Source organism: Dromiciops gliroides, chromosome 6 (assembly GCF_019393635.1).
Source record: "Dromiciops gliroides isolate mDroGli1 chromosome 6, mDroGli1.pri, whole genome shotgun sequence".
Lineage (NCBI taxonomy): Eukaryota > Metazoa > Chordata > Mammalia > Microbiotheria > Microbiotheriidae > Dromiciops > Dromiciops gliroides.
Genome location: NC_057866.1, coordinates 139389361 through 139409967, shown reverse-complemented (window position 1 = coordinate 139409967; position 20607 = coordinate 139389361). Strand labels below are relative to the sequence as shown.

General features: G+C 38.6%; 1 protein-coding gene across 1 annotated transcript in view; it reads left to right on the top strand.

Moving 5' to 3' along the window:
* LOC122732095 (transmembrane protease serine 11D-like) overlaps positions 1-17277 on the top strand; it is a 55224-nt gene extending 37947 nt beyond the window's left edge. Inside the window, exons 7-10 of the mRNA XM_043972263.1 lie at positions 2968-3145; positions 8030-8289; positions 10689-10831; positions 17107-17277. Coding sequence (XP_043828198.1) covers positions 2968-3145; positions 8030-8289; positions 10689-10831; positions 17107-17277 — 752 coding nt within the window. The remainder of the gene's footprint in view (positions 1-2967; positions 3146-8029; positions 8290-10688; positions 10832-17106) is intronic.
* The last annotated feature ends 3330 nt before the right edge of the window (positions 17278-20607 follow it).

Sequence of the window (20607 nt, the reverse complement as noted above, 5' to 3'; positions counted from 1 at the left end):
AGAGTTCCACCTCAGTGCCAGCAGAGACCCCTGCAATCTCCCCCGGCCAACTGCTTGACCCTCTCACCAGACCATGAACTAAGTTCCAGAAGTAGTCACTGCTGCCTCTAGTGCAGCCTGCCTGGGGCTGGATCTGCACAGTGTGGCTGTGGGGCTGGGCTCCACTCTCACCTGGTACAACCGACTTCCTGCTGACCTTCTAAGATGTCTTTGGCTGGAAAATTATCTCACCCTGTCCTTTTGTGGGTTCTCCTCCTCTAGGAATTGTCTTATGGCATTATTTGGAGGTTTTTGGCATGATTGTGTGAGGAACTCCAAGAACTTACTGCCTTTCCTCCACCACCCCAGCTCCACCCTCTGAACAATATTGGTTGCTGAGGTCAGGGTCAGATAATAGCAGTAAGGAACCAATTAAGAATTGATCAGGGAGTCATTTATTTCAGCTGATCAGGGTAGATATCAAGATGAAAGGCATCACCAGGATTCTTTTTAAAGCACACTGTTTCCTTGGTGATGTCACCTGTTGGTCTCATCTGTGGAGGGCTTCCTAGTGTGTTTCTTCCTTTGGCGAAGGTGAAATCATGAAACAAATTGAAAGTTAAGCCTTGTATGAAAGCAATAAGTCATTGTTATGTGACTCTGGATAAGTCATGTAACTTTTTCTGCCTCAGTTTTCTCATCTAGAGAGTGAGCCTTCCTCGCCAGCTTTAGGTTGATAAATCCAGATGAAAGATGACATTCTGCTGGCATAATCTTCAAGACCCCAGAGTCACTTTTACAATACGAATGAGGACTTGAATACATCAATACTTTGATACTTCCATAAAGATTATGAAGCAGCTAGGTGGTGCAGTGGGTGGAGCATGAAACTTGAAATCAGGGAGACTTGAGTTCAAATCCTGCCTGAAACATTTCATAGCTCTGTGACCCTGAGCAAGTACCTTAAGTTCTGTCTACTTCAGTTTCCTCATATATAAAATGAGAATAATGATGACACTTACTTTCCAGGGTTGTTGTGAGGACAAAGTGAGATACTTATAAAGTGCTTTGCAAACCCTAAAGCTCTCTACAAATGCCAGTGATGATGATCTTTATCATCTTAATGTGCTACACCTCAGCTGATGCAGATTGCAACCAATCAATACCCTCTCATCCCATGAGATTCTTGTCTATGTCCTCCCCTAACTCCTCTGTGGAGAGAGGACAACCAATGTGCTTGGGCCTCCCTCTAGATCTCTTGACATTGTGAGGGTACGGAGTACATACGTTACCTAGAGTTTTTCTTTCACTCCTGTCACAGGACTGGCCTACCTCCAGAGACAGCTAGGTGATGCAGTGGATAGGGCACTGGAATCAGGAAGATGTCCGTCTAAATAATTCCTCAAACACTTATGATGTTATTTCTAGTACCTCATAACTCACACTAAACACTTATAGCTGTGTGATCCTGGGCAAGTCATTTAACCTCTATCTCTCAGTTTCTTCAATTATAAAATAACATTTTTAACTATGCAATTCCACAAAAATAATACAGCCCACTCACCTCTTCTTATATAATGCTGGTGTTGGGTCACTCTCCAACTATAGTTTCTTTCAATAATGTATGTACTAGTAGAGCAGCATAGCGTAGTCTATACTAGGGCTTCTTAAAAATTTTTCACTCATAACCCCTTTTTGCCCAAGAAATTTTTACATGACTTCAGGTATATAGGTATATGAAATAGGCATATATAATCTTTACTATTGCAAAACTTTTTGCAAGTCCATATGAGGTCATGACCCACAGTTTAAGAAGCTTTGGTCTAGACAATAAGCATTCTTTATCCATTTGGTTTTTCATTTGTTAAATTTACTGTTGTTCAGTTGTTTCAGTCATGCCTGACTCCTTGTGACCCCATTTGGGGTTTTCTTGGCAAAAATACTGGAGTAGTTTGCCATTTTCTTTTCTAACTCATTTTGCAGATGAGAAACTGAGGAAAACAAGGGTAAACAAGGCTTGCCCATGGTCACACAGTGATTAAGTGTCTGAAGCCAGATTTGAAATCAGGAAAATGAGTTTTAATGACTTAAGGCCTGTGATGTTTAAAATCCAAATGTATGGTTGCTTTAAATTAGAAGCTTTGGCACCAATCTTTGGTCATTAAGCATTTATTAAAGCATACCAGGTATTTGCGTGGAGTTCAGAAAGTTAAGAAAAGGCCTATCTAGCCTAGAGTTCCAGCCTGGTCAGGTTCTTCCTCAAGTCCTCCACCACAAGCCTGTTTCAATCATGAACTCCCCCAAACTGAGTGTGGAAGCTTTTTATAAGTCTGGAGCAAAGGCGGTCCTTACACACTGCTTCAAGTTGATTGGTTAGCGTCATCCAAATCCATTGGTTCACTGGACTTGAAGGTGGTCTCAAGTTGAGTTCAAAGTCCTTAGCTTCTGAGAACAATACCCTACTCAGTGCTGACCAGGTGTGGTCCCAATTTAATCATCCTTAAGTAGGTTCTCAGTCTCTCAGTCTCATCCAATTCAGTCAATTCCAAATCAATCTTCAGGTGGGGCTCCTGGGCATCTGCCAAATCCCATTATTTTATCACAGGCCCAACCCTCTATCTATGGCACCACTTTGCTGTCCCATTATGGATAGTTAGAGTGAAATCTGAAGTAAGTCTTACTTATTGTCACCTAAAATTCAGAGATTCTCACTGGGAGGCTAGAGTAACTACAAGTTCAACTGCCCACTGACCAGGCTCTTACATATAGATATTCCTTTACTTCTGGAGTTACAAGGAGGAGGAATGGGGAGAGAGAGAAAGAGAGAGAGAGAGAGAGAGAGAGAGAGAGAGAGAGAGAGAGAGAGAGAGAGAGAGAGAGAGAGAGAGAGAGAGAGAGAGAGAGAGACCTACAAAGTAGTCTCAAACAGAAATGAATATTAATCTTCCCAGGACATTCCCTAAACCTAATGATTCCTTTTCATATCAGGATGTGGGTCCCGCTCTGAACTGATGACATTGTCCTATGAAAGAATTGTAGGAGGAACGCAAGCCAGACCTGGAGATTGGCCATGGCAAGGAAGCCTTCAGCTCAACAATGTTCACCACTGTGGAGCTACCCTAATTAGCAACTCATGGCTCCTAACCGCTGCTCACTGCTTCCGAAGGCAAGTTTATAGCCAATAAGTTGGAAATAAGGTAGTTATGACAATGAACACCTGATTTAGGACCCCCACATCCGACTGAATGTACAGGAATTCAAGAAACTTAATGAGAATAACCTCTCATACCTAATGCTAGTTTTTCATAGGATTTGAAAACTAGTTCTCTTTTATTGCTGCTTAATTTTAGGATTCATGAATCCTAGATTTGGGTGACCTAGACCTAGCTGGGTGCCCTAGACTTTAAAGTGCAAGTTTTCCACAGAGGTGGCAATGACAGAGAGAGACAGAGACATACAGAGAGGGACAGAGATACAGAGAAACAGACAGACGGATGGTGGTGGGCTAGGAATAGTACAAATTTTATGCAATTATAAAAATGTGGGTACACCTGAAGATATTCTGACTTCTACTACATATCTAGATTATATGTATAACAGTGGTTCTCAATTCATTAATATGATATTGAATTTATATTAACCAGATATTATATGTAAAGGTGTGTTTATGATTTCTCTCACTTAACAGTGTTAAGTCCAAAGTTCTATGAGGAATAAGTAGACAATAAGTAGACAAGATCTTGCCAAGCCTAGTTATCCACCAGAAAAGAGAAAAAAGTAGAAATGACCTCTGATAATTTCATTTATCCCCGTGAATCTAGAATCCAAAGCTGAAAATTTCCTATCAGTTCAGACTTTTAGCACTTTCATGTTTTCCATCAATGGTAAAGAAACTTTAATTTAAGATGTCCTTATTTGTTTAAGATGACTAAATCTAAAAATTGTAATCTCCATAGAAAGAATCCCATTAAACAATCATGCTTTGTCATCAAGTACCAAATCACAAAGGATTTTATTTTTGAAATTTAGGAATTCTCTGAATCTTTTCTTCTATTCACCCCACCCCCACCCCACTCCCCAGGAGTTAGTATTACATCTCCTTATAAACTTTGTTGTTGTTCAGTCATTCAGTCATGTCTGACTCTTCCATGGACCATAACACACTAAGCCCTTCTGTTCTCTACTATCTCTTGAAGTCTGTCTACTATCTATCCATCTCATCCTCTGCCATTCACCTTTCCTTTTGCCTTTAATTTTTTTCAGCATCAGGGGCTTTTCCAATGAGGGCCATCTTCTCATTAATTAAGCTTCAGATTCAGTATTTAACCTTCCAATGAATAGCCTGAACTAATTTCTTCAAGTATTTAGTGATTTGCTCTCCTTTTCCAAAGGACTCTCAAAAGTCTTTTGCAGTATCATAATTTGACAGCATCAATTCTGCAATGCTTAGATTTTCTTACAGAACAACTCTCATAGCCATACATTGCTATTGGAAAAACTATGGCTTTGACTATATAGACTTTGGTTGGCAAGGTCATGTCTCTGCTTTTTAGTTTGCTGTCCAGATTTTCCATAGTTTCCATTTCAAGTAGCAAACATCTTTTAATTTCATGGCTGCAGTCACCATCTGCAGTGATCTTTGAGCCCAAGAATATAAAATCTGAAACGGCTTCCATTTCTTCTCCCTCTATTTGCCAAGAAGTAGTGGAACCAGTTGCCAAGATCTTAAGGATTTTTTTAATGTTAAGCTTGAAGCCAGATTTTATACTCTCCTCTTTCACCCTCATCAAAAGGCTTCTTAATTACTCTTTACTAGTGCCATCAAGTGGTATCATATGCATATCTGAGATTGTTGATATTTCTCCTGGCAACCTTAATTCTGGATTTTGATTCATCTATCCTGGCATCTCATGTGATATATTCTGAATATAAGTTAAATAAACAAGGTAGCAGCATACATCCTTATTTTACTCCTTTTCCAATCTTAAAAAAATTGGTTATTTCATGTTTGGTTCTAACTGTTGCTTCTTAGCCTGTATACGGGTTCCTCAGAAGACAAGTAAGATGATCTAGTGCTCCCATCTCTTTCAGGATTTGCCAGATTTTGTTGTAATCCACACAGTCAAAGGGTTTAGTGCAGTCAATGAAGCAGAAGTAGATGTTTTCCTAGAACTTCCTTTAGAGAACTTTCCTAGAACTTCCTTGCTTTCTCTATAATCCACTGAATGTCAGCAATTTGGTTTCCAGTTCCTCTGCTTCTTTGAAAACCAGCCCACTCTTCTGGTAATCCTTGGTTCAAATACTGCTGAAGCCTATCTTGCAGAATTTTCATCATAACCTTTCTGGAATGTGAAATGAACACAATTGTTCAGTAGTTTCAACATTCCTTGGTATTACCCTTCTTTAGGATTGGGATATAAACTGATTTTTTCCAATCTAGTGACCACTGTTCAGTTTTCCAAATTTGCTGGCATATTGAGTGAAGTACTTTAATAGCATCATCTTTTAAGATTTTAAATAGCTCAGCTGAAACTCCATCACCTCCAAATAGCCTTATTGTTAGCAATGCCTCCTAAGGACCATTTGACTTCATTCTCTAGGATGTCTGGCTCTAGATCTGTAACCACACCATTTGGTTATTGGCAATGTTATGATCTTTCTTGCCTCCTCTTCTTTTCTGCTTCTGTTAAGCCCCTAACATTTTTGTTTTTTATCATGCCCATTTTGGCATGAAATATTCCCTTGATATCTCTAAGTTTCTTGAAGATATCCTTATGAACTACATTAATAGGAATACAAGATACTACGCAGTGCACTCACAACTTAGCCTGAACCTCTCCTGTGACTTGAGAATTCACCAAATGCAGAGGATGACCAGCCCTGTCATAAGACACATAGAAAGGACTAGGTACCATGGAAGAAGATCGATAGGCTGGAGGTTCCTATCACAACCCACAACTCTCTGGCATTCTAGTCCAGTTCCCAGTTGGAGGGAATAAAGGAAGTTGAGAAGATAAGAAAGACAACAGCTTTCTTCCATATATTTGCTCCTCTCCTTTCTGGATCTATGTCCCCAAGAGTACTCTCTCACCCTACATCCAAATTTTTCTCAGTCTGATCTTGCTTTTCTAAGATATTTAATAGTAGCATTTTTTCCTCTTCTTCAATCCATACTACTTGTATTCCCCACATACCTCATGAAAATCTCCCCCTCTTCCCTTATATAGGACCTGTTTACCATGCACTTGCTAAGTTGTGCACACACATCAGTGACCTCATGGTACAGATGGGAAAAAAATGATCATCACCAATATTTCCCTGATGAGGACAAAGTCCTGTGAAATAATCATTCAATAAAAAAATTTAAAACCCTGAAATTCTAAGAAGTTACCTATTCAAAATTATTTCTGGGGCAAAAAGAGATAACTCACCAGGAATCCCATGGGCTGCTCAATTGTTCATTATGTAAATTTCAACAGATTATTATGTAACTTTCAACAACAACTTGAGGTTATAAGTATTCAGTCCAGGAAAGTCTCTAAAGGAAAATCTCTGATAATCATCAGGGTTAGTTATGCATTATAAGGCATATTCTCCTATGTAGCTTGATTACTCAGTTAAGTTTTTATTCAAGTAAACCAGTACAGATTCACAGGAAAAGGGAGCAGTAGAATAACTTCTGAGAGCTTTTCACTAATTTAACATGGCCATATTTTGCTTGAGTTTACCCAACAGAGGGATATTGTGGCATAGTGTAAAGAGCCAGTCTTGAAGTCAGGAAGATCTATGTTCAAGTCCCTGATTCTGACATATACTGACTTTGCAATTTTGGTAAAATCAATTACTTCTGTCCTAAGCCAAAGGCATCAAACATGTAGCCTGAAGCCCATAACACTCTTGAATCAAAACCCTGCATTCCATTCTTGAATAAAATTAAAATGTAATTGAAAAATATTTAATGAAACAAAAATACAATAACACATAGATAATGTTAATATGTGATTTTATAAGTAAATATATGCCAGTTGGGGCCAGTAGTGGCCCTTATTTCTTTTAGAGTTTGATACCATTGTCCTAGGCAACTCTCTAAGTCTGTAAATTGCAGAGAAAGTGTCAACTGCACTAACAGGGGGAGTCCCTTCAACTGGGAGTTTTCTATACCAAGAAAATCACAGATCCAGTTCCTATCCCTTACCAAGCAGTACTTAAGACGCAGCATGCCATAGTGCAAGGGTTCTTAACCTGAGGTCCATATATATATATACACATACATACACACATATATATGCATATATGTATATGTGCATGTATGTATGTATATCAAAGGATATGTGAACTTGGAGAAGGAGAAAATACATCTTTATTTCAGTTCAATGGATTTCTTTCATAATTGTATGGATTTCAGTTTATGACTTAAAAAACATTATTCTGACAAGGGATCCATAGTCATCACCCCCTTCTGAAATGGTCCATGACACAAAATTAACCCTTGGCTTAGAATTCAGAACAATGCATTTGAAGTCAGGAAGACCTCAGATGTGTCTTAACTGTGTGACCCTGGACAGATAGATCACAACCTCTCTAAACCTAAATTTCCTCATCTGTAAAATGGGGATGATAATATCATCTACTTCAAAAGATTGTTGTGAAGATATGACAAGATAAAGTATACAAAGCCCTTTGTAAACCTTAAACTCACTATGTAAATGTGAATTACTTGGCTACCTGACACCTGAGATCACTATGATTTTAGTTGGAGATCATACTATAGCACCCAAAATTCCAGGATCATCACCAGTTCCAAATATTTCTTCTAAAGTCATTGACCTGAGCTTTCCTTGATAAATGAGCTATCTAGTTCTACTAAATGATTGTGAAATATATAGCATGCAGTCTAAAGGTATTGGGAAATAGTTATTAGCTATAAGGAGAAAAAAACACTCATAAATCCAGAAATTGAAGCACTAGTGAAAGACACCCCTACAAATTCCATATTTTATGTTTTTGATCCAAGAATATTTGAATTGTATATATTTCCATTTTTTTCCAGTGTCCGTGACCCACGCCAATGGAGTGTTACCTTTGGATATTCCCTAAGTTCTCCAGAAAAAAGAGTAACAGTAATGAGGATTATAATACATCCTAATTATGTATCAACACGTCATGAACATGACATTGCACTCGTGCAGCTGAGTAGTAAAATCACCTTTACCAAAAGCATCCATAGAATCTGTCTCCCAGAGGCCAATCTGATCATCCCTGTACATGCCACGGTTTATGTGACAGGATGGGGAGCTACGAGAATTGGTGGTGAGTATCTCAGGGAAAAAACTGGCCTCAATTTCATATATCATTTAGGGCCAATGGGGAAATCGAAGAAGGTATTAAAGGAAGTGGCATGGCACACTGGGGAGAACACTGGATTTAGAGGCAAAAAGAAAAAAAATCCTTTTTTTTTTTTCAGATTCTGGCTCAGCTTTGGCAAATCATTTTACCTAATTAGGATGTATAGACTGAATTTGAACTCAGGTCTTCCTGACTCCAGGCCGAGGGCTGTACCTACTATACCTCCTAGCTGCCCCAATGTGAGGAGACTGATGTGTTGGAAAGAATCCTGTGTGATATTAAATGTTACATTACTTCTCTAGGCCTGTTTCTTCACCTGTAAAGTGAGGATGTTGGACTAGATGATCCGTAAGGTCCCTTCCATGATCCTGTGGGGTATCTTAACTTAATACCTCTGTTCCCCTTTCTCTTTTTTCTTTTTTTTCTTTTTTTGGTGAGGCAATTGGGGTTAAGTGACTTGCCCAGGGTCACACAGTCAGTAAATATTAAGTGTCTGAGGCCGGATTTGAACTCAGGTCCTCCTGACTCCAGGGCCGGTGCTCTATCCACTGCGCCATCTAGCTGCCCCTCTCTTTTTTCTTTAATATTTCTCTTTTTCCTATGACTAGTGTCCATGGCCATTACTTTGTCCTCTTAGTAGAACCCAGGGTTAAAGAAAAAAGAGATGGTTTCATGGGGTAATGGAATGAGTGTTGGACTTGAAATGAGGAGAAACTAGAGTTTGAATTCTACCTCTGAAATGTATTAGCTGTGTGACCATGTCTCGGTTGCTAAACCCCTCATAGGCACAGTTTCCTAGTTCTTTTTGAAATGAAATGAGGTTATTAAGGCATTAACAGCTACCTCATGGGGTTTCTGTGAGGATCAAATGAGATGTTGCTGTGTAATTCATTTATTTTACAGACAGTCATATTTATGACAGACATAGGCTTCTGAGAATTCTAGCCTTGAGAAGCTGACCTTCAACTATTATAGGGATATAGGATTCAGGGATAGAAAAAGAACCTTAGAGATCACCTCATTTGACAATTAAAATAGCAAATTCACTGTCTTTTTCAAAGGACACTAACTTGGTAAAGCTCTGGAAAAAACACAAAATCCTCAACATGAGGTTCTTTTGTCTTTGTCTTTCTGTTTATATTGCCTAACAGCTAGGTGACACAGTGGATAAAGCACCAGTCCTGGATTCAGGAGGACCTGAGTTCAAATCCAGCCTCAGACATTTGACATTTACTAGCTGTGTGACACTGGGCAGGTCACTTAACCCTCATTGCCTTGCCACAAAAAAAACAAAAACAACAACAAAAAAAAAAACAAAATAAACCCCACTATGTTTATATTGCCTAAAACAGTGCCTTGAGCATTTTAAGTGCAATAAATGTTTGTTAAATTGAACTGAATTGAATTGCTATAAAGGGGTTCTTGTTGTTGTTCAGTCTTTCAGTCCTGTCTAGCTCTTTGTAACCCCATTTGGGGTTTTCTTGGCAAAGATACTGGAGTTGTTTACCATTTCCTTCTCTAGTTCGTTTTACAGATAAGGAACTGAGACAAAATGGGTTAAATGATTTTCCCAGTTACACAGTTAAGTATAAGGCAATATTTGAACTCAGGAAGATGATTCTATATACTGTGCCACCTAGCTGAAAAGGGGATACTATTATAAAATGTCTCAGAGGAATCTTTGCCGGGGGAAGCATCTTCAATCACACCTACACCCATCCTCAGCCCTTCTAGAAGCATTAAAATTCATTGTTTTTATATGCATTCTATATAAGTAAATTGAATATAAGAATCTTGACACATTTGAAATGTCATGCCTAACAAATATTTAACAAATACTGTGTATGTGTTGTATTCTTTTTATTATTTATTTGTTTGTTTGTTTGTTTATTTTGGTGAGGCAATTGGGGTTAAGTGACTTGCCCAGGGTCACACAGCTAGTAAGTGTTAAGTGTCGGAGGCTGGATTTGAACTCAGGTCCTCCTGAATCCAGGGCCGGTGCTCTATCCACTGTGCCATGTAGCTGCCCCATTATGTTATTTTTAGAAGTTACATCACATATTTAAGTTGCACTGAATGGTGATGGTGGTACTAGTTAGTCATAGTAGTTGTCATTATCATCATCATCATACTCCTGAAACCAGTATCTCCTATCCCAAGCTGTTGCCATTGAGAGACTGTGAGCATCTTTTTCATATGGATGTCTTATCAATGCCTTGCCTAGGGTACAATATAGAAGAGGATCTTTGGTAGAGACCAGGAGACTGCATTATTCATTAAATCATGTTTGTTACTGTAGGGAATCTAATTTATAAATTCCAGGTTCTCATTATTTTTCTAATCCTCCCACTTGTAATCTATAGGCACTGGTGTGCAGATTCTTGAGCAAGGTACGGTCCAAGTCATAAGTAATGATGAATGTAATTCACCAGAGAAATATGATGGAGAAATCGCACCTGGCATGGTATGTGCTCTAAAACCTGGAGGCGGCACTGATGCTTGTCAGGTAGGTACTGAGTAACAAAATTATTCATGTAGCAATATGTGGCCCAGTATCAATGGCATACGTAAATTGCCCTGAAGTTGTTTCTACCCTCTCAGAAGTTATGAGAGACAGAGACAGAGAGACAGAGTGAGCTGTTTCTACAGGTTTCTTCTAATACCCAATATTTAGGTCACAGGAAATATAAGAAGTTGAGATAGTATCAGAGTAATTGTCAAATAGGTAAGACTGGTATTAATGATCTTTTTCTTGATTTTTAAAATATAGATTAATTTTGGAGTAATTTAATAGTAAAATGCATCTTACTAACTATAATTATTTGAATGACAAAGGCTTCCACAAAAATCAGATTATTAAGATATGCAAACTCTCTCCCAAAATCCAGATGTATATACCAAACTGTCTATTGGATGCTTCAAACTAAACATCTCATAGGTATCTCAGATGCCACATATCCTTGTTATCTTTTCCCCAAAACCCATCTTTCTTCTCAACATTCTTATTTCTGTAAAGGACTTACAGTCACCCATATTGGCCACCTGGGTGTTATCTTTGCTTCCTCCCTCACTCTTCCCTATATCCCCAATCAGTTGTCAAATCTTGTGAATTCTACCTCTACAACATCTCTGTCCTCCTTCCTCTACTCACACATTCACCTGTGTGGGTCAGATTGATAGCAGCTCTCATTTGGACTATTTCAATAGCTTCCTAACTAAGTCTCCCAGCCTCAAGTCTCTTCCCTCTGCAATGCATCCTATACAATTTTCTAAAGGGTGAGACTGACCACATAATCCTCCTACTCAAACTCTGAAGAAGAAAAAAGATTAAAAATTGCAGAGGGGAATTAAACATATTTAGCAGACTATTTTTTTTTTTTTTTAGTGAGGCAATTGGGGTTAAGTGACTTGCCCAGGGTCACACAGCTAGTAAGTGTTAAGTGTCTGAGGCCAGATTTGAACTCAGGTACTCCTGACTCCAGGGCCGGTACTCTATCCACTGCGCCACCTAGCTGCCCCATTTTGCAGACTATTTAACAGACATTGGGGGACGTGGACCGTTTCTGGAGAAAGCAGCTTCTTGTGCTACAAGGGATGATAATGTGATTGCACCTGTGACACCCAATAAAAGGTCATCCAATAATGGACATTAGAGTCAGGAAAGAGTAACAGTGGTTGGTGACTCTGCTGAGGTGTCCTAAAGACTGTTAAACTGTGAGTTCCTGGAAATGAGGGATTGTGTTGTTTTTTAATCTTTGCTTTGTTTCCTCAGCACTTAGCACAGAGCTCGGCATGTGGTAGGTACTTAGTAAATACTAATTGACTGACTGACAAGAACAGCTATTGTCAACCTAACATAAATGATTGGTTGTCATCCCAGGGTATGTAATTGGAATATTACCAAGGTTTTCCTGAGAACTATCAAAACTGATGAACACTAAACTCTTCTCAGGATTCACAGAAAGCATTTCTAAGGTTTATGAAATCCTGTTTGGGGGATGGAAGACTTTGAGGGTTCAAGTGGTGATTTGATCATTACCATCAGTTCAAGGTAAAAGATTCAGCAGAGGAAGGAAGGTTTAGAAGTGAACTACTGGCTAAAATGACCATGCCTGAGGGGGCAGCTAGATGGCACAGTGGATAAAGCACAAGTCCTGGATTCAGGAGAACCTGAGTTCAAATCCGACCTCAGACACTTGACACTTACTAGCTGTGTGGCCCTGGGCAAGTCACTTAACCCTCACTGACATGGAAACAGAAAAAAAAGATCATGCCTGAGAATGAGATTTTAATTTCTGGACCACTGCTTAAACTTTAAGAATGATGGGCTCTTGGGGCACCTAGGTGGCGCAGTGGATAGAGCACCGGCCCTAGAGTCAGGAATACCTGAGTTCAAATCTGGCCTCAGACACTTAACACTTACTAGCTTTGTGACCCTGGGCAAGTCACTTAACCCCAATTGCCTATCTAAAAAAAAAAAAAAAAGAATGATGGGCTCTTGGCAAAGGAGAGTACAAATCTGACAAAGACTGGGAGATAACATTTTCTTGAAGTATGTGAATCTAATCATGGGGATTTAAAACTGAAAGTGGAAGATAAGAGAGAAAATTGACCACATGGCTCTGACACCCCTGGTATCCCAGAAGGAAGGATCAATAAATGACAATAGACTCTATCCAGGACAAGGAGATTTATAAAACTCAAGGCTTCAAATGTCTAAATACTAATTACTACAGTGATGAATATGGTGATGAAAAAAGAAAAAGGAGGAGGAGGAGAAGATGAAGACAGGGAAGATATTTGTACATATCTTTAAGGTTTTCAAAGAACTTTATGTTAATCCTGACAATAACCTTGTGAAGTAAGTAGTATTATGTCTGTTTTACAGATGAGGAAACTGAGGCTGAGTGAAGTTAAGTAATTTGTCCAGAATTACATGGCTAGGAAATGTCTGAGACAGCATTCTAACTCAGACCTTCTTATCTCCAAGTCCAGCACTCTACCCACTAAGCCATCTAGCTGCATCTAGCAGTTATACTCATAAAAACTCTAATAAACCAGTTTAGCTAAAGATCATAAGTCATCAAACCAAGTTTTATTTCAGATATGTCACTGAGACATCATGGGATGGGTTTCGTGACTGGAATTTGACACTGGAAGAATAGACGTTCAAAAGGAATTAAAATAAAAGAAGTAGTAATGACAGTTAAATGAACCATTTGGCCTCTATCAGCTATCCTGGACAGACACTACACAAGGACAATGAGCTGGGCCCAGAACTGAACAAGAAGGAAGGGAAAAAGCATTTATCAAGAGACTACTATGTTCCAGGCAGTGTGCTAAACACTTTACAAATATTATGTCATTTGATTCTTAAAACAACTGTTGTTATCCTCATTTTATAGTTGAGGAAGTTAAGGCAGACAAAAATTAAGTGACTTTTCCATGTCATACAGCTAGTAATCGAGGTAAGATTTGAACTCAGATCTCTATGACTCCAGTCTCACATTCTATCCACTGAATCACCTAAGTGCCTCTAGACAGAACAGGAGAAAAAAACGCAAGTTGAATTACCTTAAGCACAACAAAGTGCTTTTAGTAACCCCAATCTTTTCCAGAAAACAAAGGTTCACCCTTTAAAAAAAAAACATAGCATTGCTTCAGGGTAGAGGCAACAGAGAATCATGGAGAGAAAAACAGTTTAGACAACAGGAAGACCTGTATTCATATCTCACCACTGACATATGCTGACTGTACAAACCTGGCCAACTTCTCTGTGTCTCAGGAAACTATAAGAGCATAAATTGCAGGACAGTTGAAGATCTACAATGGTAGATGAGTTTTCTCACTAAGAATTCTCTACACTGGTGAAATGACAGATGAAATGATGATGAAATGACCCTCCCAAAAAATCTTCTAGTAATGGTCTATGACTAAAAATAATGGAATACTACTGTCACCAAAGAATTAAAACTGAGGATGACCCAAAGGATAGTGTAGAGACCCTGGGTGGGTATGAGCAGAGTAAATACATTACCAACCAAGAGTTGTACAGAAGAAGTGATATAAAAAATGTCACCAGACATGTATTACTGAAAAATGAGATGGTCTAGGCATTGGGTAAGGAGCAAAGGATAACCAATGATAGCATTCACTGGTATCTCTGTAATGTCAAGAAAACATGAGGAAGGCCCCAGGCACATTGGACCTCCTGTAGAATATTTACATGAGGACATTGACAAGAATAAGATGAGTAGATATAGATGGACTGCAATTTGCACCATCAGAAACTATACTTGAATCAATGAAATCAGAGTCGTAGGGTGCTGGAGGATCTGCCAGAAGTTGCACTTCACTGGTATAGCCTTCAATAACCATGGGTCATCCCCAAGTCCTGGCAAGGCAGTAGAGTAGATTTTTATTAGACATACAACCTTTAATACTAAGAAATGACCAGACTAAACCTAGGATGGTTTGAATAACATTTTTGATCATTATTAGGCTCATAGCTTCTTAAGTTTTTGAGCCAGTAAAGACCCCTGCCCAACCCACCCACCCCCCAAAAAAAGATAGTGGATTTTGTAAATTATATTTTCACTTCAATTGCTGGTAAAATTCTATAACTCATTAGTAAGGAGAATACCTAGAAAACGAAGCATTGTTGACTAAAAGTTCATTGTGAACAGGTCATGCCAGACTAACCTCCTTTCCTTTTCTGACAGGGCAATTAGACTGGGAGGTCAGAGGAATACTGTAGACATAATATACTTAGATTTCAACAAAGCACTGAAAAAAGTTTCTTGAACTATGTTTTTGAATAAGAAAGAGATGTAGTTAATAATAGAATTAGAATTATTGGAACGATGAAGACAGTGGTCATTAATGGATCATGTCAATTTGTTTTGGGGCTTTTTTTCACTGGGGGGGTTAAAAGTGCAAGCTGGTTTAATTCATGTCAGCTATAGTCTAAAATATAACATTGTAGAGAATAAACAGGCACTAAATCACTGAATCATGCAGGTGAGGGACAGGGGTTACTATTCTAATAGGGCCATAGGCAGCTTGAGCCCCTCCCCATCCCCACTACCCTATAAGGTACTCCTACCCCTTCCTTACTTATAAACAGTCCCAGTCCCTGTGACTGACCAGTGACCAAGTAAGCCTCCATCCTTGATGCCAAAGAATCCTAAAACAAAGAAAGAGACCACCCTCAAGGCCCAGTACCAAAGGAAAGATTATAAATAATTGAACATAAAACCACCACCAGCTGACGCAAGGAACTGGAAGAGGGGTGGAAGGCAGCGCTAGGGTTTCCCAGGGAACAGGGGCTCCACTTCCTGTCTCCTATAAGAAAGAAGAAATTATATAATAGGAATAGAGAACGGGAGGAGGAAGGTTTTTCCTAACCTTAAGAAAATTATATATATATATATATATATATATATATATATATATATATATATATATATATATATATATATATATATATACACAGGATCTGTTACTTGTGCTTGGCCTGACTGTGTGTCTACAGGTCCGTCTTTGTTTGTCTGCTCAGAACAATATACTGGATCCTTCCCAATAGGAGGTGAGGACTAACAGAGAGGGCCAGGCCAGGTTCAGGATATCTCTCCACAGTCACAGTTTGAGTCTGAGCTTGGCAAAGTCAAGCTATGTGGGTTAGGGAAATCAAAAGGAAGAGATTGGGTGACTCTGGCCTTTGTGTACATGGGGCTCTGTGTATAAGTGTATTCTGTCTATCTAGGTGTGTGGGTGATGGGCAGGTGGGCAAAAGGGAACCAATTAAGATGTCTGTCATCCCCGTTGTCCTATTTGCTATAGAAAAACTTGGGGGGGGGCAATGAGGGTTAAGTGATTTGCCCAGGGTCACAGAGCTAGTAAGCATCAAGTGTTTGAGGTCAGGTTTGAACTCAGATCCTACTGAATTCAGGGCCCGTGCTTTATCCACTGTGCAACCTAGCTGCCCCTTATAGAAAAAACTTTTAGAGTAGGTAGAATTAGTAGAAGAGATTAACACCATGTTGGTATAGTAACCCCAGGCTTCTTGCAGAAGATGATGCTTAAGCTGAGTCTTGAAAGAAGCCAGAGATTCTATGATATTAAAAATAAATGGGGGCGGCTAGGTGGCGCAGTGGATAGAGCACCGGCCCTGGAGTCAGGAGTACCTGAGTTCAAATCCGGCCTCAGACACTTAACACTTACTAGCTGTGTGACCCTGGGCAAGTCACTTAACCCCAATTGCCTCACTAAAAATAAAAAAATAAAAATAAAAAAAATAAATGGGGGCAGCTGTGTGGCACAGTGGATAAAGCACCGGCCCTGGATTCAGGAATACCTGAGTTCAAATCTGGCCTTGGACACTTGACACTTACTAGCTGTGTGACCCTGGGTAAGTCACTTAACCCTCATTGCCCCCCACAAAAAATAAATAAATAAAGATAAATGAAATACTAAATTAAATAAAATAAAATAAGAAAATTGTAGTAGTTGATCTCTAAAGTCCCATCTAGCTGTGCAACTCATACCAAAGAAATCAAGACTTCTAGATTCTTCATTAGATGGTAAGTTTCAACACTGTCAAAAGGGGACTATTTAAATCATACTACAACAAAAATCCTATACCTGCTCTTTGATTCATTGTTCTAGTGATATTCCATCCTCTGCTAATACTGAAGTAAACACCATACACACATGTACAGAGTACCTTGTGATTTAGAGTAAAATCATGATACTTAATCACAAATGTTGGTTTTCTTTCAGGGAGACTCTGGCGGACCATTAGCAATGGTTGACACAAGGCAGATCTGGTCGATTTTGGGAATAGTGAGCTGGGGATATGAATGTGCCTTGGCAGACAAACCTGGAGTCTATACTTATGTGCCCTCCTATCACAACTGGATAACTCAACATACTGGAAATCTAGTACAATAAGCTGGTCTCTGCTGTAAATGTTGTATGTGGGATGTGCCTGTCTGAAATACCAAGCCTTTTTTCCCCTTTGGTTCTGGTTACTACCTTAATGTTGTTTTCTTTGAATTCCTCAATGATTTTTACAAGATAGCTCTTCATTGAAATACCCCTTAAAATAATCTGTTTCTTTCTAAGGGACAGATTATTTTTAACCCAGAAGGTCTTTCTATTTTCGCTTTGCAGGATTTAAAATTCTTTTGCCTGCTTTATATATGTTTTATATATGCTTTATAAACTGATCAGGGTGAATTGTCATTAAAGTTCCCCTTTCCATTTTCCACTTAGCCAAGGAGACTTACAGTTCTTTCTTCCTCTAAAGGGAAAACCCTGCAGTGTTGTGAAAAGCGTACTAGAGGACCTTGATTTAAATCCAAGCTCTGCCACCTTCTACCTTTGTGACATTGAGCAAGTCACTTAACCCCTTGGAGGTTTGGTATTTGGAAAATGAGGAGATTGTACTAAAGTTCCTTCTAGTTCTAAATCTCAGGTCCTGTAACTACAACACTACAATTTTCTATTACCTGAATCTAAAGCCTTGCTGACCAGTATTCAAATGTCTGACTTTCACACAATCCCTTTGTCTCCTGCTGACAGAATAAAACAGTAAATAGAAATTTGTTTCTGGCATTTACCAAATGGTATTTCAGAGTACTAATCCAGGAGTAATTGAATGTACTTGTTTTTAGAATGTTTTATACTATAACAACAAAAACAAGGAAAGGAGTGAGTTTTAGTGACTAGAAAAGTAATTTAATGTCAATGTTGACACAATTATGTACTCTTCCAGTGTCTTCCATTGTTGCTTTAATTTTTCCCATCTGTCAAGTGTAAATAAAAATATGGTACTCATTTGCCTTACAGGGATTGAATGAAAGGTAGTAAAGCTCTAATCAATCCAAATGCTTAAGGAATGGGTGCTCTGATTAATTAGTTCACTTTTCAACCTTTATTGGTACAATAAGGTGAGCACTGTTTAAACTTTCTTTAACTGGGGATTTTATAAAGCCTCTGAGGAATAATTAAGGCAATTACTGTTTTTGTATAATTCTGTGGATATAAAATGTTTAAGTTATGAATATTTGAGAATTCTGGTTAATCAAGGTTTTATTGTAAATATAATGTGCTTTGAATTCCTAAAATGAAATGTGTCTCTTTCTTGATCCCAGTGTGGATCACCAACTACCTATTGGACATTTTGAACTAAATATTCAATAGGTCTCTCAAACTCAACATGTCTAATATAGAAATCATTAGCTTTTCCTCAAAATCCAACTTTCATCCAAATCTCCCTATTTCTGTCAAAGATAATCTCACTCTTACTGACCCTACATAGCCAATTAGTTTAAAAGTCTTGTCAATTTGACCTCCAATATTTTTTCCATCCATTTCCTTCTCTTTACTTACATGGCCACCATCTGAGGTCCTGATTATCTCTTGCTTAGACCAAAGCTTCTTAAATTGTGGGTCATGACTTCGTATGGAATCATGTAACTGACTGTGGGGGTCACAAAAAACTTGGCAACAGTAAAAGGTTATGAATACCTATTTTATATATTTATATACCTGGGGTTGCATAAAAATTTCTTGGGGGTGAGGTGGGGGGGAAGCTGGGTGGTGCAGTGGATAAAGCACCGGCCCTGGATTCAGGAGGACCTGAGTTCAAATCCGGCCTCAGACACTTGACACTTACTAGCTGTATGACCCTGGGCAAGTCATTTAATCCTCATTGCCCCACCAAAAAAAAAAAAAAAAGAAAGAAAGAAAAAAGAAAAAAATTCTGGGGGGAAAAGGAGTCATGAGTGGAAAAAATTTAAGAAACCCTGACAGACTGTTGCAATTCCCTCTTAATTGGTCTCCTGGCTTCAAATCTCTCCCCTCTCTAATCTGTCTTTCCTAATATCTGCCAAAATGATATATTCCTTGAGCACAGGTCTGGCTATGACATTTCCCTAATCAATAAACAAAAACAGCTCCCTAAGGTCTCTAGGATCAAATATAAACTACTCTTTCTCACCTTGAAAGCCCTTCTCAACTGGACTCCAACTTACTTTTTCAACTCTATTACACGTTTCTGTCCTCTATGCATTCTGTAATCCAACCAAAATGGACTTGTTGCTATTCTACCTCCCCCATGTCACACATGACTTTCTGTTTCCCTTATCCCTCTGCCGACCGGTTGTTCTTCAATCCTAGAACACTCTCCCTTCCCATCTCCACAACTTGGAGCTCCTTGTCTCCATCAAAGCTCAGTTCATAGGTCATCTCCCACATGAAACCTTTCCTGATCCCTCCCCGTCCTCAGGTATTGGTGGCTACCTACAGATTTACATCATATTATATGTGTGTGCATGTGTGTATGTATACGTAGACACATCTTAATCAATCAGGACACATTTATTAAGTATCTACTACACTCCTAGGCACTGTGATAAACACTGGAGATACAAAAAGAGGCCAAAGACATTCCTTTCCCTCAGGGAACTGTTGGGTCCCCTCAAAGAATACAAGTTGCTTGAAGGCAGGGCCAGCTTTATTTTTGTCTTTGTATTTCTAGAACCTAGTATAACTCCTGGTACATAGTAGGGACTTGAAAAATGTTTGTTCATTGGTTGATCAAATCATTTTCTACCACTCTAGTGTTGCACTAGTAGTACAATTATATTTAGAATCACAGAAGTTTTTAGTGGATGTTTAATAAATATCTATTGAATAAATATAGAAATACAGCAAAGCATTGAAGCATCAAAGTTCAGGGTATACCAAAAGTCTTCATCCAGTTTTAAGCTTTAATGGATTATGATCTAACATATTCAATTCTGTTTTATACAACAACAAACATTTATTAAATACCTGTGGTACACAAAGCACGATACTGGGTAAAGGGGATTAAAAGCCAAAAATAAAACTGTCCCAGCTCTCACTGTGCATATATTTTATTCTTATATAAGCTTGTATGGGAGTAAATAATGACATTTTGGTTTAATTTTTGTTATGTCTACTCTAGGCAAGGTAATATGTTAGATATAGGTTAGATATATGCTAGATATTTCTTAACTCCTGTCTTCAAGGTGATTACAAGAGAAAAGAGAAGGGTTGGGGGAGGGAAGGAAGGATATTATAAGACATTTACACAACTGAGTCTTCAGGCTCTAAAATTCAGGGTCAAAGTAATCAAGGGAGAGTAGAAACTATTTTTACCAGGAAAAAAAACTGATTTTCAGGATAATTTTCACTACTTTAAAACTTTTTTTTCTCATCTGTAAATCATCTTAGATGCTTTCTAAGGCTTCT